Source organism: Diadema antillarum, unplaced genomic scaffold (genome assembly GCF_040938485.1).
Source record: "Diadema antillarum isolate AM-2024a unplaced genomic scaffold, OU_Dant_1.0 scf00000003, whole genome shotgun sequence".
Lineage (NCBI taxonomy): Eukaryota > Metazoa > Echinodermata > Echinoidea > Diadematoida > Diadematidae > Diadema > Diadema antillarum.
Genome location: NW_027270892.1, coordinates 2,285,131 through 2,302,149, shown reverse-complemented (window position 1 = coordinate 2,302,149; position 17,019 = coordinate 2,285,131). Strand labels below are relative to the sequence as shown.

Below are 17,019 nucleotides of genomic sequence, written 5' to 3'. Positions count from 1 at the left end.
ACTATACGCTTTGAAGTCATGCGCTGCACCGCTCTAGTTGCAAGGCGAAGTTCGGAGACGAAGAACGCATTTCACCTTTCGTTGAATTACAAGCTTTATTTCCCCGTAAAATTTTAAATGAAATACTCGAATTGATTAAGAGTAGTTTAGGAAAGAATTCAATATTATAAACATGTATTTCTAGTTTCTTCGTAATGCGCAAATTGAAATAAAAAAAAAAATTAGGCCATCTTAAAAACCTAATATTTTTCTATAATGCGCACATTTCCGCATGTTAGTTTCTATCCTTTAATCTGGGATATTTTGATCTTTCAAATAAAGTTCTCCGCTGAAGCGTGCACCAGCGTGCTTTTAAACTATTTGCTGTTAAAATTGTCAGTTTTACACTGCATTTTGATTCGCTGCTCCAATTCAAGGTACACAAATTCATTGTTGCCATCACATTGAAAGAGAGAGAGCGAAATGCAGTAGGGGCAAGTATTTCTAGATGTGAGAGCGCTAGTCCCGATTATTGATGCTCTCTTTTGTCAAAGCACCTGATTTCCACCTGTAGTTAAGCGCATAACTTCTCGGCGGTGCCGCGCATGACTTCAAAGGAGAGCAGGAGTTGTCTCTCCTTTTCTAACACCTCCCTGGGTAAATATGAGAACATAGGGATGCATAGGTCCATCTGGTGTGAATGACACTTCCGTACGTTCAATTAGAAATTGCAAACATGTGACCTCCTTAAGAGCAGACGTGCACACTTGGCGTTGCTAATAAATACAAAGATGAAACATTCAAACATCAATGTAGAGACAAACGAAAAAATAAGCATGTACAACACTGGCTCTACCTTTGAGCACATCACTAATGATAATAAAGTGACAAAGAATATCAAAGTATACATTTCTTTCGAGTCATGAGATATCGACAGCCAACACACCCTCCTCTCCCTCGTGCGATTTACAATCGCAGAATTAAGTTTTGGTCCATAATATGAAATAAGTTACTAAGATTCAATTATCACAGTTAATGATAAAGTTCATTAAGTAGTACATAGCGGCATAGAAAAGAAATGTCCACACCCCTCCAAAAGAGGGACTTATTACATTATACCTTGTACATATAGCATGTACTTAGAGCAGCATGAGTTTAGAGCATGGAGTGAGTACTCCGGTAGTCGTGGAAGAAAAATGTAGTATATAAATACACTCAATTCTGGCATTCTCCCTACTCAACCACTATAGATCAGAACACATCTGAGACAGAGAGAGAGAGAGAGAGAGAGGGAGAGAAAGAGAGAAAAAAAAGCAGCAGCAAATCTGTCCGGATAATTATGAAGGACAAATAGGTAGTATTTTCTGTTGAAACGTTATAAGCCTACTGCTTTTATGAAAAAGAAATAAAGTTTATTTAAGAAGTAATGTGACAGAATGTCCTCAAAAGAGGAAGACTAATTCTTATAAACCATTAACATTTAAACAATTTAATACAATATATATGATCGTGCTGATGTTCAGATTAAGAATGAAAAAGGACAACTTGACGTTTGTTCCATATACCCAGCTTACGATACAATATCTACCCCCCCCCCCAAAAAAAATGCCTTAAACATACTTATTATGACGGTCTTTCCTTTCTGAGAGAAGCAAAAACAGAGAACGCCGGAATACATGTACTAGTACACGCACACGATTGAACTTCAGTGAATCGTTGCGTAAATCACCCGAGAGCATCCTGACCCACACTAGTCCATGGGCCAGGCCAGATATTGGTACCACCTGAGGTGGCAAAACCTTCTTGGTGTCATTTTGTTTGTCGGGCATAGATATGCTTATCAAGCTATGATAGCATTTCCAAATGAGTAGCTTACTCATAATAAATGAATTTTTAACCAATTTGGTCTCCTTGTTATATCCCTATACTTCTGAATCGAAACTAACCGCTATACAAAGAAGAGCACTCTCTTCTGCATGTTCACAGGTGTTCTGTTGTAAACGCGGTGCGCTTAGTCTTTATTCAAGGAAGCGAAGGGAATATCCAAAGCTTATGATGTCCACAGAGCTTAGTCTTTATTCAAGACGGCGAAGGGAATATCCAAAGCTTATAATACAGTGTATATCCCTTTATCTAAAAACAACAACAACAACAACAAAGCAATTCCTCGTGAATTTTACCGTATTTTTCAATTATTTACCATTTTCCGGTGAAAACGCTTCGGTGAAAACGCTAATACCACGCCAATGTCGCTTTATTTCCATCCAACAATGAAAGATAATGCAAAAACAATGTACCGGTACACTACAATACATTATAATAAATAATATTGTAAATGAACAGAGTGATTTTTATTTAAAACTGATGTATTTGTTGAGAGGGTAGTATAAAAACAGTATAGATAATCCCTTTTATTAGGAACTTTAGATATGATAACGGTACATTGTTCTAGATAAAGACTAAGCGCACCGCGTGACAGCTGTGGACATCATAACCCTTTGGATATTCCCTTCGCTGCCTTGAATGCAGACTAAGCGCACCGCGTTTACAACAGAACACCTGTGGATACACAGAAGACAGCGCTCATCTTTGTATAGCGATTAGTTTCGATTCAGAAGTATAGGGATATAAAAACGAGACCAAACTGGTTAAAAATTCATTTATCATGACTAAGCTACTCATTTGGAAATGCTATCATAGCTTGAGAAGCGTATCTATGTCAGACAAACATAATGATACCAAAAAGGTTTTGCCATCTCAGGTGGTACCAATAACCCATTTTTCGGGTCTTGGCCCATGGACTACACCGAATACACGCAGTCACAGCTCAGCCACCAAACTCGCAACCCCCGCAAGCAACAAGCCTGTTTCTAAATCAAAATGGCCGTCGGTCTACTTCTCCGACCCGTAACCGATGCACGTTTCAGTAGAACATCAAAATATTAAAGCAATTTATCGATACAAAGTTATGATTCAATTCTTTTTCACTACTGTAACAATAGTTATGTGGGTATCATCATCACCTTTGAATACGATTATAGCCAAAGAGGTGTAAAACAATTACAATAAAAGGTGCTGTGGTATAATTTATATAATTGTAGGGTAGGGCCCTACTTCTAGCTCATCACAGAAGCAGTGGATCTGAGACTCTGATTTACAATAAGGAATGCGTAACGGAACACAGTGGTCCGTTAACCGATAAACCTGGGTTTGTTTTATCCGACGAAGGGGAAAACTGAGCTCCTCTCAACAACAACAAAATGATCACCAAATTCATGAAAACTCTGAAGAAAGCAACCAAATGTTACCAGAAAAAAGATCAGGCCATTTTTTAATATGAATACAACGAGTCAAATTTAAATGGTCCGTTTAACCCCAACTTTCCTCTCTCAAATCCTAATTAACTCCAGCTTTGTTAAAAAAAAAGTGAAGAGTCAAATTGTCTGAGGACGCAGGGACACAAGGAAAAAAGGATGGAATAATCGTATGTTTATAAATCATACAACTTACTATTTTCATGTTGGGCTTCATTCTTCCATGCAGGAGGGCACTGCTGTGGACTCTGCCTTGCTAGCTTTGAATGCCACAGATCTGGACACTCCGGCCAACGGTGCCCCATTCACGTTCCAGATTGTACGGGGCAATGATAACGGGGAGTTCAGCATGGCCGGAGGCAACGTGCTGCGCAACCGCATCGCCTTCAACAGGGACGTGGAATCGCAGTACAATCTCACCATCGAGGTGATGGACAGTGGCCGACCCGTGCTATCCTCGCTGGTTTACGTTGCGGTCATCACAACTGTGGCCAATCAGATGAACATGCCGCAGGTCGTCTCTCCACTTTGGATCACCATAATTTCCTTCGTGGACACTTTTCCTGGTGGCTACATTGGAGAGGTCACTGCCACAGACAGAGATCCTCATGACATCCTCACATTCGGCCTTCTCAACAACAACATCCATTTCAGTATCGGTGAAAAAACCGGGCATATTATTGCCATGCCCGACCTTGATCAGGGCTACTACTCAATGAAGGTCAAAGTCAGCGATGGGCACTTCACCGTCTATGCTGAAGTGAAAGTGGCTGTGCAACAGCTTTACCAGGTCACCCTTGACAACAGCTTTACAATTACATTTGCAAACACGTCGCCTGCAGATTTTCTCCATAATTTGTTCTCCTTCATGTACACAGTTGCCCTCCAATTCCGTGTAGACTCCCTCACGAATGTAATCCTCATCACCATCCACGAGTCAGCAGAGAACCACGCCAACACGGATGTCGTCTGCGCCGTCCAGCGCGGACACCAACCTGGCAAATACTTTAAACCAAAACAGATCCAAAAACGAATTGGGGAACTGAGTGAAGCTCTAAATGATCTTATCAACCTTGAGGTGGTTTCATTAGTCAGTGACGTATGTAAACCTCAGTCCTGCAAATTGCACTATGCCTGCCAAACTAAGGTCACCATGAATCATTCCACCATTTTCACCTTATCGACCACTGATGAGAGCTTTGTGTTTTCCAGACATCACCGTGATCATATTTGTTTCTGTGAAACAGGTATCGTTGACCAGATCAATCGTCACACTGAAATGGTGAAAATAACCCGTTGTTGCTTTGCCCTATCATGTGGATGAGCATGAGCAAGGGCGCCGGAAGTGAGGGGGGGGGGGGCAGGGGGCACTTGTCCCCCCCCCCCCAAAAAAAAAAAAAAAAATATATATATATATGTATATATATATATATATATATAAAATAAATAAATAAATAAATAAATGAATAAAATAAAATAAAATAATAATTGAATAAATACATAAATATTTTTGTTTGGGGGGGGGGTGGGGGGGTGGGGGGGGGGGGGGCAAAACGGGTTTTTGCCCCCAAAAGTGCCCCCTGTAACAAATAATCAATTATCTAACGGCCAAAATGAACAATATGAACAATAAAGGCAATTTTTTGTTCTAAAATTGTCAATTTCATAACTGAAAATGCCAAAAAAAATCATAATACATTATTAATATAAATTGATATGATATCTATACACTAATTTCTACTTGAGTAGATTTAGTGTATTGATGGTAGCCTCGCGTCCTCGAGGGTGCCCCCTGAAACATACCTTTGGTAAACCTCAAATTTCCCCTTTCTTCTATGCTTTTTAGCAATATAAGAATAACTTTTATTGCTCGAACAATGCGATCTCGTTTTTTATTTTAATGATAACATTTCAGACGAATCGCAAAGTGAAAGTGGCTCGCTCGCTCTCGCTCTACATATAGGAAAATGAACAATTTTCATAAGTTATGATCATAGTCCTTCGCATGATTTTTTTTACTACGTTTAATTCCCTAGAAATTTGAATTGAAATTTTCTGTAAACACGGCTTTTATACTCTGTTTTTACAAAAAAAAATCCCTACCGTGATACCCCCCTCGCCGATTATCTTACACCGTGACATAATGTACATCTTACACCGTCACATAATGTACCCCCGTATGTAATACTTGTAGTCCTTCACACTAAATTTATTTCGCCATGTTTAATTCCCTTTGCTTTTTAATGCTCTATAAACGCGACTTTTGTAGTCTGTTTTTACTGTTTACTGTTTTTTATTTAAAGTCCCTACCGTGGGAGGGGGGTATCCCCCCTCCAAAAACCCTTCCCCCCCCCCCCCTCGGTCGCTTCGCTCACTCGCCGAGGATCTCACACCGTCACATTTAATGTACCCCCGTTTGTTCTAATCATAGTCCTTCGCACTAATTTTTTTTTCACCATGTTTAGTTTTCTAAAAATTTGCTTTTAATTACTCTGTAAACGCGACTTTTGTACTCTGTTTTTACAAAAAGTCCCTACCGTGGTACCCCCGCTCGGTGGCTTCGCTCCCTTGCCCAGAATTTCACACCGTCACATAATGTGCCCCTTTTTTGCCTTCCGGCGCGCATGAGCATGAGAATCTGACCTTCCATTCTTCTAAATACCCACAACCCTTTTGATCAAGAGCAATCCTGAGAATACTTGAAAGTGATGAATCGTGCACAAAACCGGTGACATATATAATCCCGTTTGAATAGGAGGAAACAGAAATCACCCCTCTTGCATTTTTTATAACATTATGGCCTTACTCTACCTTTTCCCCCATCAATGTCGATAGTATGTTCTCTGAGCAAAACTCTCATGGCGTTTTTTTTTAACAACTGAAGATAATTTTAAAATGTTTTCGTTAAGTCTTTCCGATGATATGGGAAAGGCTGCAACAATGTTGTGTGTAGTATAGTAAAGCGGTCTCCTTAGGAGGATGTATAGAAAATTAAACCTGAAATTTGTCAAGTATAGTCTGTACCAAGGTATAAAGTGTCCTGAATGACTTTTCTTTCTTCTGCAAAACTTCGAAAGACTCGTGCGTTAGCACTACCAAGAGACCGCCATCGACCCCCAAGGCACGGCCGACCATCACCGCCGAACGTACCCAAAGGCCCATCTCCAGCAGACCATGCGCGAGCAACCCATGCCACGTGAACATGCGATGTGAAGACGTGGACAGGTCGGACTACATCTGCACTTGTCAGGACAACTCACACTCCTGCTTTCGTAAGTCTGGACGTCTGCCACCAAGGGAATGTCTCCATGGATGGGGGAAATGTTCCCATGGATGGCGGGAATGTTCCCATGGATGAGGGAAATGTTCCCATGGATGATGGGAATGTTCCCATGGATGACGGGACTGTTCCCATGGATGGGGTAAAAGGTTGATTATAAATGCTACACAGCTCTCCAGCCAAGCAGGGGTCCTGCAATCATGGAAAACCTGGAAAAGTTGTGAATATTTAAAAAACAAACATTGTTCGAGGCCTTGAGAAGTCATTGAATACGGAAAAATTAACAAAAAGTCAGGAAAAGTCCTGCCAAGTGATTTTGCATGATTTTTCCCCATTTCAGTGATATCCAAACTATAGTTTTTCCCGGCCAATTTCGCACTTTTTTCAGTCTAATTCGTAATTGCTGCATTCAATTTAGCACAATTTAGCCTAGATGGCATGTTCGGTATTTCAATTGTATAATCTTTTCATTCAAATTCATTTTGGAGCATTCAAATTACCTTTAACATCAATCGAATCAGCACTTTTTCAGTTCAAATTCGTAAGACAAGCACCATTTTGAAAATCGTTCATTCAATTTAGCATGATATAGTCACGTGATCACGTATACGCTGCGCTCGTTCATTCGAATTCATTCTTGGGCATCCAATTTCGCATTTACTACAGTCAATTTAGCAGACACGTTTATGCTTTCAGTCCTTTTTTTCATTTTCATTCATCATAGGTATTGTTTACAAGCATCATAACATTTCATATTTTCGTATTCATTCCTTATTCTGATATTATCTTTGCAACAGTAATTTCAAAATACAATGTATGTGTATGTGTCTAAAATGTTTGATATCATTATTTCATTCACAGATACATTAAGTTTGCTTTGACATTAATTGGGAGAAGGAGGTTTATTTACATCGTGATTATTTCTTTCATCTACAGGTTTCATTATTTTCATTTGGTGGGTGCTATGATATATTGCGTTAATCATCATTAGGAATAAAGTTCTTGGATCGGCTCTAGCCATCAATTTGTCAAGGTTATTGCCCTCAAATGCTTCTATGATTTTTTCCCTGTCTTCTTGAGAGATACACCTGTATCTAACTCGTGCTGCCATGACTGGACATAAGAAAGTGAAGTAAATCTATGGTACTGGTGCATGTATAGTTCTGATAACATGTATGAAAGAAGAGGGGCGTTACAGAACAACAAACTTAAGTTATTTATGGTCAAAGATACCTTTACTATATACTTAACAGTGTGTGGATGAAAAAAAAATCACATTTAAATACATATAAGTCACGGTTCTCACCTTTTCAAAATAGAAATAACATTACGCCAATTTGAATGAACATCCCACATAGCAGACTGACGTCATAAAGACGTCTTAATTTGGTCGCAACTGGTAAAACTGGTCGCACGTCATAGAATTACCAGAAAATGACGTGATTTCAGCGTCTTTTTGCAACGTAATTATCACGTCATGTTAGGGACCTCGTAATGACGTAAAGTTTAAGTCAGTTTTTCGTCATGTGTTTTACCAATTGTTAGTAACGTATTAATGACGTAAAATTTACGTCAATTTTGCTACGTATTTTTCAATTCAAATTAACGACGTATTAATGACGTAAGATCTAAGTTGCTTTGCGACGTATTTAGCACGTCATGAAAACGACGTAATAATTACGTCAAATTCACTTTGTTTTGCGACGAATTCCTGACGTCATATAAGCGACATATTGATAACGTGAAATCTACATTAGTTTTAGGACATATTCATGACGTCATATAAGCGACGTACAGAAGACGTAAAATTTAGGTCAGTTTTGAGTGTATTCTTCACGTCATATTCACGCCGTATAACTGCTGTTAAATTGACATCGCTTTGCAACGTATTTTCGACGTTATATTAGCGACTAATTCATAATATAAAGTTTACGAAAGTTTTGCGATGTACTTACGACGTCATATAATTAACGTATTACTAGACGTAAAATTTAGGACTATTTATGACGTCATATTAACACCGAATAAATGACGTCAAATTTACGTTTCTCTTTCAGGTGTTTTTCACGTCATCCTAGCGATGTATACCCTGATACTAGAGACACGTCAGAATGACGTCAATTTGAAGTCATTAAAGCCGTCTTTTTGGCATAAATAATCACAAAAATCGACGCCATTTAGACGTCTAATAAGCTGACGTAAAAAAAATCGCATTTCTGCTCATATGGAAGACATCTAAAAGACGTCATATTTGTGACGTCTTTCTGACGTCTTGATGATCATACAATGACTCCATAAGGACGTGTAAATCTCTAATTTAAAGACAAGATCTGACGTCAAAAAACGCCTTTTTGACGAAAATAAACAAAATGGAATCATATAGATGTTTTAAAACTGACGTGAAATGTGTCATATTCTGCTCAAGTTGAAGTAGTCCGAAAGACGTCATATTTGGTGGTCATATATTATAGAGAGTTCTTAATGACGTGTAAATTACGTGTAAACGACATGTTTAAGACGTTATTCTGACGTGATATTTTGTCTTTCAAGTAGTAATCTGAACGTCATTAAGGCGTCTTTGTCCGACCACCTAGACGTCAGACAGACGTCACAAATATGACGTCTTTTTGACGTCTTTCATTTGAGCAAAGATACGACATTTTGACGTCAGTCTAAGACGTTTAAATGACGTCCATTATCTTTGTTTATTTACGTCGTTAAGACGACATATTAAACGTCTTTATGACGTCTAAATATGACGTCATTTTTACGTTCTCCATTTGAGCAAAATGACGTATTTTTGTCGACAGTTTACGACGTCTTTCTAACGACAGCGCAGACGTAAAATAGACGTCGTTCTGACGTGTAGTCCAAGTGTAGAAGTAGTCCAAAAGACGCCATATTTGGTGGTCATATAGAGAACTCTTAATGACGTGTAAATTACCATTTTAAAGACAAGATGTCACGTCAGAATAGCGTCATTTACACGTCGTTTGCACATCAATTCATGCCTTTCTAAAGTATATTTGTAAAGAAAACAAGAAAGACGTCCTAAAGTCGCCTTTTTGACAAAAATAAACAAATGAAATGGACGTGATTTTGATGTCATCTTTAAGTTGTGACCGCAAGGCTAAGTAGTATCTCATTCCAAGATGTAATCAAGGTGTGAGTAACTCAAGGTACAACCATGATACGAATCTAACCTACTCTACTCCTAATGTCCTAAATCCTGTATCCACGTCTACCACCTATTATATATAATATATATAATTGCAACATTGTTGTGTCACGTTCATATATACGGGCAAAAAGTTGTAATGCTTAATGACATAATTACTAAACTAGTTCACAATATGTAGGTCCAACTGAAATAGAAAATATGTGCTCATAACACAAGTTGAAAGTTTGAATAACGTAACAAAAGAGTGTACAATTTCTTACAATTTTATGATTATGACCAGAAAGTTTATTTTTTCAGACGTGAACAACGACCTCGCTTTTTTGACCTACTTTTATTTTCTTTCAGAATAAATCTTGATTATTATTGCTTTTTTAGCATGCATAAGACTTTTGCAAGTAACGGTATGCTGCACACCTACCACATCCAAAACACACAAGCACATAAACACACAAACACATATGCAGGTACATAAACACACAACACCCACAAGAACACACACACACACACACACACACACACACACACACATACACATAGACACGCACACCAAGTGCATGGAAGATGCAATCATCGCGCTGTCAGGCGCCCGTCGAGTTATCGGTATACAAGAAAAAAAACAACAATAACTGCAACATTGCTCATGTAAGATTCTGTACTTTTGTCCAGGCTTGGTATGGAGCTAGGACACTATGTATTGCTAAAATACCATCATTCAAACGTGCAATGATATATTATATCAGTTTCCTATGAATTTGCATCTTATAAAACTCGTCAGTAGCGTTTATAACTCTGATGTGATGCTCGATGTTCCATCTAAATGAAAAGATCTTGAATTTGGTTAATATCGGGTAAAGTGGCTTTCTTTTGATTATTTACCATTAGGGCCTAAAAATGAAGTTGTCTTTCGCCAAATGACAACACACAATAAAACAGTCTTTTCACAACGCTTCAACCAATGTATATATTACTTGAGAATCGGAGTTATGGGTTGATTTGTTTTTCTCTCTCTGAAAATAGACATTTGGTTCTGCTGATATAATAAAGTTTATGCGGATTAAGTGCTATCATAGCTCCATTTTCTCATAACTTTCTAAATATATACAATATTCTTTTGTGTGTGTTTATACGATTGCACGACTTCGAGACAAGAAATCATGAATTACTTCCTTGAGTGTAAGTCGACGACAAATGGTTTGTACACATTTAAACTCATGAACCTAACCGAAAATCTGATACCAATAAATGCCAGTTGGAACTTGGCTTCTGATGGTTTCTACATCGATCATGAATTTTCATAAAAATATGCATGCAATTATCGTGTATGATATCTTTGAAGTGTATCTTATTAAAATTTATAGAAATTAAACACAATGATTATAGTCCCAATAATTTTTTTTCTTCAAGATGTGTGAAATATCGTGCAGCTAGAAACCAAATAACGACATACTGAATTTGTAATCATGATGGAATGGAAATGATTTTTTTAGCAACATAAAAGAGAATATGTAATTTGGAAAATATTGGAAATAGAAAAAAGACATCAAAATACTTCTAAAGTTAAAATTGAATATGTTACATTTTTATAGTTAGATCAAATTTCATAATGATATTAATATAACATGACTTTTTACCAGTCTTAATGCTTGTGACTGGTCGTAGACTGGTCGTAACGACGTCATATGATTCGTTACTGTGTCGATCATGTACATGTTTGCATGTACGTGTGCTACTTACTAAGTATGTAGGGTCTATGTACAGCACGATACTTCTAACCAATTCAGCCCAAGTGCGAGCCTTAGCCTCTTAAAAAAAAAATTGGAAGGGCAAGTATATCATTTTGCCCACCCCCCATAATTCCCGAGACGAGAAGTTTTTCTTGCCTTTTTGACAGAAAAAAAAAAGTTGCCTTCATAAAATAGTTCGAGGGGCAAGCGCACCATATCTGTCCCACCCCACATGATTATAATTCCCGAGATGAAAAGATTTTCTTGCTTTTGTTGCTAGAAATCTGTCCAATTATTTCACCCAAAGTGTGTACCAGATGGCAGGTTGCAGAATTTCAATTCTAAAAAAGCAAAGTCTCTCTCGTGTGGGAGGGGGATACCTCTTCCCACACCTTCCCCAATTCGGTCTATTTTCCATAGACTAAAATGCACCTATAGATTGACAGATTTACAAATGTTTCATCGAAAGTGTGCACCAATTCTGTCACTTTACTTAATAAAAAAAAAATGCAAAAGTTCCGTCGTGGGGGAGGGAATATGATCTCCTTTCAATTATTAATTAATCTTTTCCCAATGGCGTGGGGGGGGGGGCGATGGGGCAGTCCCCCCCCCCCCCCCCAAGATTTTGACCGGGGATTTGGAAGGTGAAAAAATATAATCGAATATGGGGGAGGTATCTTACCACCCTCCCATTGCCTTGTCCCTTCTATAGACTTAGTACACTATGGGGAATGACAATTTCCGGATTTTCCACAAAAAGTGTGCTTCAGATCGCTTAATTTCAATTCTAAAAACTCAAATGCTTCGTCGAGCGGGAGGGGGTATCCCCCTCCCACATCCTCCCCCTAAACTCTACCTCACTATACTTTGTACATACACAGAGATTATGCACACTCGGAATAAGAGCCATTAACATTGCACCGGATAAAAAAAACTATTTGTTCAAATTATTATTTTTGGGAGAGGGCTGCAGAAAATTCAAGTACAGTTGTATTGCACCAAAGTTTTGCACCAGATCGCTCAATTTCAGGTCCGATTATAAAGAATTAATACAAGAAGTTAATTTAAATTACATCACTTTTTAGGCAAATTGTTTAACAATGATTTACATCAAAATGTACTGCTACCTTCGTGGGACTGCTTCAAGTCGATAAAACACGCAAAAACCTGCATAAAATTGCACCATTTACAACATCAAAATGAAAGTTCTCTCCGTGGGAGGGGGACAACTCCCTCCCACACCCTAAACCCTTGCTCGCTCCGCTTTCTCGAGCTCGGTCGCGTTCATGACATTAGTGTAAGAATTAATACAAGAATTTTGTTCAAATGATACGATTCTGCAGGCAAATATATTGTTCATGAACAATTTACATCAAAATGTAGTGCTACCTTAAACAAGTGGGACTGTTTCAAGTCGATAAAACACGCAAAAAAAAAAACCCTTCATCAAATTGCACCATTTACAACATTAAAATGCAAAAAGTTCTCACCGTGGGAGGGGGTGTCCCCCTCCCACACCCTCACCCTCGCTCACTCCGCTCGCTCTTGTTTCGTCGTGTTCGTGATATTCAGTGTAAATATCAAAACAGGAAGTCTATTTTGATGATACTATTTTATAGGCAAATTGTTTAACAATAATCTACATCAAAATATACCGCTACCTTAAACAAGTGGGATCGACTGTTTCAAGTCGATAAAACAAGCAAAAACATGCATTAATTTGCACCATTTACAACATCAATATGCAAAAACTTCTCGGCCTGGAAGGGGGACACCCCCTCCCACATCCTCCCCTCTTGCTCACTCCGCTCGCTCCTGCTTGGTCGCGTTCATGATATTCAATGTAATTATTAAAACAGGAAGTTTAATTTGATGATATAGGTTTTCCCATTCATTTTCAAACTTTTTTCATTCAATTTCACAAATTTTTACTTCAATTTCGTCGTAGGATGTCGGGAATAGGCCAATCTTACTTTCAAATTCGTCTTTCGTCGTTCATTTTCATATAAAGTCCATTCAATTTAGTCATTTGGCGTACATTTTCGTCATTTACAGTTCAAATTCGTCAGTCTCACTGGCAGCACTCAAAACAGCAGGATCGATTTCGTCTTTTGTCAGTCATTTTCGTTAAATTTTCATTCATATTCGTCTCATATCTCTATCCGGTGTGATTTTCCAGTCATTTATGGGTTTTTTCTGTAACCGTTCACATTTTACATTCAGAAGTTAACATACACACAAGTGTCCCCCCCCCCCCCACACACACACACAAACAATCCGAGTACACACTTATACAAACAGACGTACCGTCTCGTAAACGAAAACACTGACAAACGATTTCTAGGCTGACATGATTAAAGACAAAATCTAAGTGTAGAATTGTGGCCTCTTTAATGTCAAAGAATGGATAACATAATTATGTTTGCTGCTCTCCAGGGTACAAAAATTAAAGTTTGCTTCATGCATTATGATGCGAAAACCTGAACATTACGAGTTAAAGTTCAAAATGTGACACTGACATACTGTCCTGGGTTATGTCTTTTGATTGTCGTTTATCCTTCAATCAATTTTGGTTGGCAATTTTTTGTGTGTATTGTCTAAGCAAATGGTTAGGAATAATGTGTAATGATACAATTTATGAGAGAAAGTAAAAATATGTCGGCGTAAAGTTGTTTCACCATCAAAATAAAGAAACGACAACATCTGACTTATTTGAATACAAAATTCATTAAATTGTGTGAACAAAAATTAATTTGATCCTCACATTCTGCGATCCGTCATCGGGAGGAATGAATTTGAATAACAACTGACGATTCTGAATGCTATGACGTCGAAAATGACGTCGACAATTGACGAAATTGAAGTTAGGATTTTCGTTCCACGTGCTTCTCGGGACGAAATTGAATAATAAATCTTTTAAATTGAATGACAAAAGTGCGAAAATGGATGGAAAAACCTATACTATTTTACAGGCAAATTGTTCAATAATAATCGACATCAACATATACTGCTACCTTAAACAAGTGGGACTGTTTCAAGTCGTTAAAACACGCAAAAACATGCATCAAATTGCACATTTACAACATCAAAATGCAAAAAGTTCTCATCGTGGGAGGGGGACAACCCCCCCCCCCCCCCTTGCTCGCTCCATTCGCTCGGGCTCGGTCGCTTCACTCCCTCGCATACTAACAGCCCCCCCCCCCCCCATCCCCCCCCCCAAAAAAAAAAAAAAAAAAAAAAAAAACTGAAATCCTAGCTACGCCGGTGCCCTTTCCCCGCTTGGTTTCCCTAAAAAACCCTAAAAGTCTGGGGATAGAGAGCTTCATGAATTCCAAATGTCTGTCAAAAAACAAAACAAAGTAAAAAAATCTCGTTACATTTAGTGTCAAAACGCACCCCCCCCCCCTTGAAAAAAAGCTGGTGACGCCCCTGCTGATCATCAAATTTGATATAATAATAAACATTTTCAAACAGTCCCATATTGTTCAATGATATCTTAGACAAGTTACAACCATCCTAGTGATTCTTGAGAGCCTCAGCTTGGTAAAAAAAATAAAATACATGTCGCCACAACCAAGATGTGTGCTCTTTCATACTATTCAAGGCTTTGTCAGTTTTAGTTTTAGCCAACAGATTTATGTAGCGTGAGTAAAGTTGTTTTTATATATGGACTTTGTAATTGCCCAGAGAGAAACTCTTCGCCCTTCACCGTGCATGAATAATGTCCATCTGTTGCTCTTTCTTCTTTATGCAGCATCTGTGGACGAGCCCATGAGCTTCAACGGTGAGAGCTTCATCACCTACACGGCCTTGGACCTGTCTACCTCGTCCACCCAGCTGCTCACCAGTATCCGCACCGACCGATCCGACGGGATCATCATGTATGGGGCTGGCCCTGATGTCAGCGTCCTGGAGGTGTGTTGGAATGACGCTCACTCTTTCTTCTCCTTGCTGTTTTTAATGTTTTTTTGTCCTCATGTTGTCTTCTTACAATTTTCTGGAGGGGGGATGGGGAGACCAAGAGATACTTAATCACAGATTATAAGGACCACCTTGATAACAAAATGACAATTGGCAACATAAAGGTAGTTGAGATTTCTTTAGTTTTATTTTGTTATGATCCTCTTTTTAGGGGCAGGAATGAGATACTTCATATCAACAATTACTTGGGCAGACTTTTTCAGCTGTTTCTATGACAACATCAAATACAAACTTGTATAAACTTTGCGTTAGATTCCTCATAGAATGGTGCATTGTCATTCTTGTTATTGTTTTACATCGTTGCTATACTGTTCAAGTTCCAAGGCCTCTCTACTTGAAATATGTTTACTGTTTAAAAGAAGAAGGATTCACAGAAAAAAAAATCGCCATTTACTACACCTAGCTGAACTGCAACATTGCATGTACAAATCTATTACAGTGTATCAAACTTTTTAATTTTGCATTGTGTCATTCTTAACAGGTGTTATGTTTTACGGGTTTGTGTTTTTCGTGTTCATATCAGATCATAGGGGGCCAACTGACGTATCGTTTTGACTGTGGCAGTGGTGAGGCAACTGTTCGCCTCACACAGAAGAAAGTCAACGATCACATGTGGCACAAGGTGTCGGCCAGAAGGGACAACAACCACGCAGTGCTGACCCTTGATGACCAGTACAGTGCAGAGGGCACGGCACCCGGCGATAACCGGGACCTCAACCTCCAGGAAATCACCATCGGTGCGCGACCGCCCTCAAACCGAGGCAGCCACGGCAGGATGCGTCGGTCCGTGGAGCAGGGCTTCTCGGGCTGCATGGGCGGCACCAGGCTCAACGGCGAGCCCCTTCCGGTGCTGGGAGATGCCGTCTCGCCCCACAACGTCGGCAAGTGCTCGCCGAACCTCCTCCCTCACTGCCAGAACAATCCGTGCAAGAACGGCGGCAGCTGCTATGACCTGGGCTACAGCTTCTCCTGCCAGTGTCCTCCCAACTGGATGGGTGACGACTGCTCCGTCGCCAAAGACTGCACCTCTGCTGGCCCCGGTGCTGATGTGTCCTGCGTAGACCCAGCCATCCCCCAAATTGAGACTGGCTTCCCCATGAAGCTGATCATCATCATCATCTCCGTCATTCTGGTCATCATTGTGGTGGTGCTGGTCATTGCAGCTTGCCGCTACCACCGCAAGAAGAGGCGCTCTCGCTACCCTCCCGATGGACGGGTGGCGTCCCGCACCTACGGGGAAGACTTCAAGCGCAGCAGCAAACTATCCGACGAGTATCCTTCAGTGACGTATCCAATGAATCCCATCAGCGAGCCGAGTCCGACTCCACCGCCTCTACCGACATCCTACACCCGCAGCAATCACAATTCGCTGAAAAACCTGGACCGCGATCGCCATGACGACATCCAGCCCTATCATGGCCAACCAATCAGCCAACACCCCACCCTACCCCCTACCACAGGTCGTGACAGTAATAAGGGCCTCAGCCCCCACCCCCTGCAGCACTCTCAACCCAGCATCTTCCCCCCCATCAGGCGGAACATCCCGCCCCTCAGTATGGC

General features: G+C 39.7%; 1 protein-coding gene across 1 annotated transcript in view; it reads left to right on the top strand.

Annotated features, from left to right (window-relative positions):
• LOC139734994 (protocadherin Fat 1-like) overlaps window positions 1-16,926 on the top strand; it is a 127,029-nt gene extending 110,103 nt beyond the window's left edge. Inside the window, exons 9-13 of the mRNA XM_071645804.1 lie at window positions 3,523-4,540; window positions 6,371-6,565; window positions 15,233-15,393; window positions 15,983-16,866; window positions 16,920-16,926. Coding sequence (XP_071501905.1) covers window positions 3,523-4,540; window positions 6,371-6,565; window positions 15,233-15,393; window positions 15,983-16,866; window positions 16,920-16,926 — 2,265 coding nt within the window. The remainder of the gene's footprint in view (window positions 1-3,522; window positions 4,541-6,370; window positions 6,566-15,232; window positions 15,394-15,982; window positions 16,867-16,919) is intronic.
• Window positions 16,927-17,019: the final 93 nt, after the last annotated feature.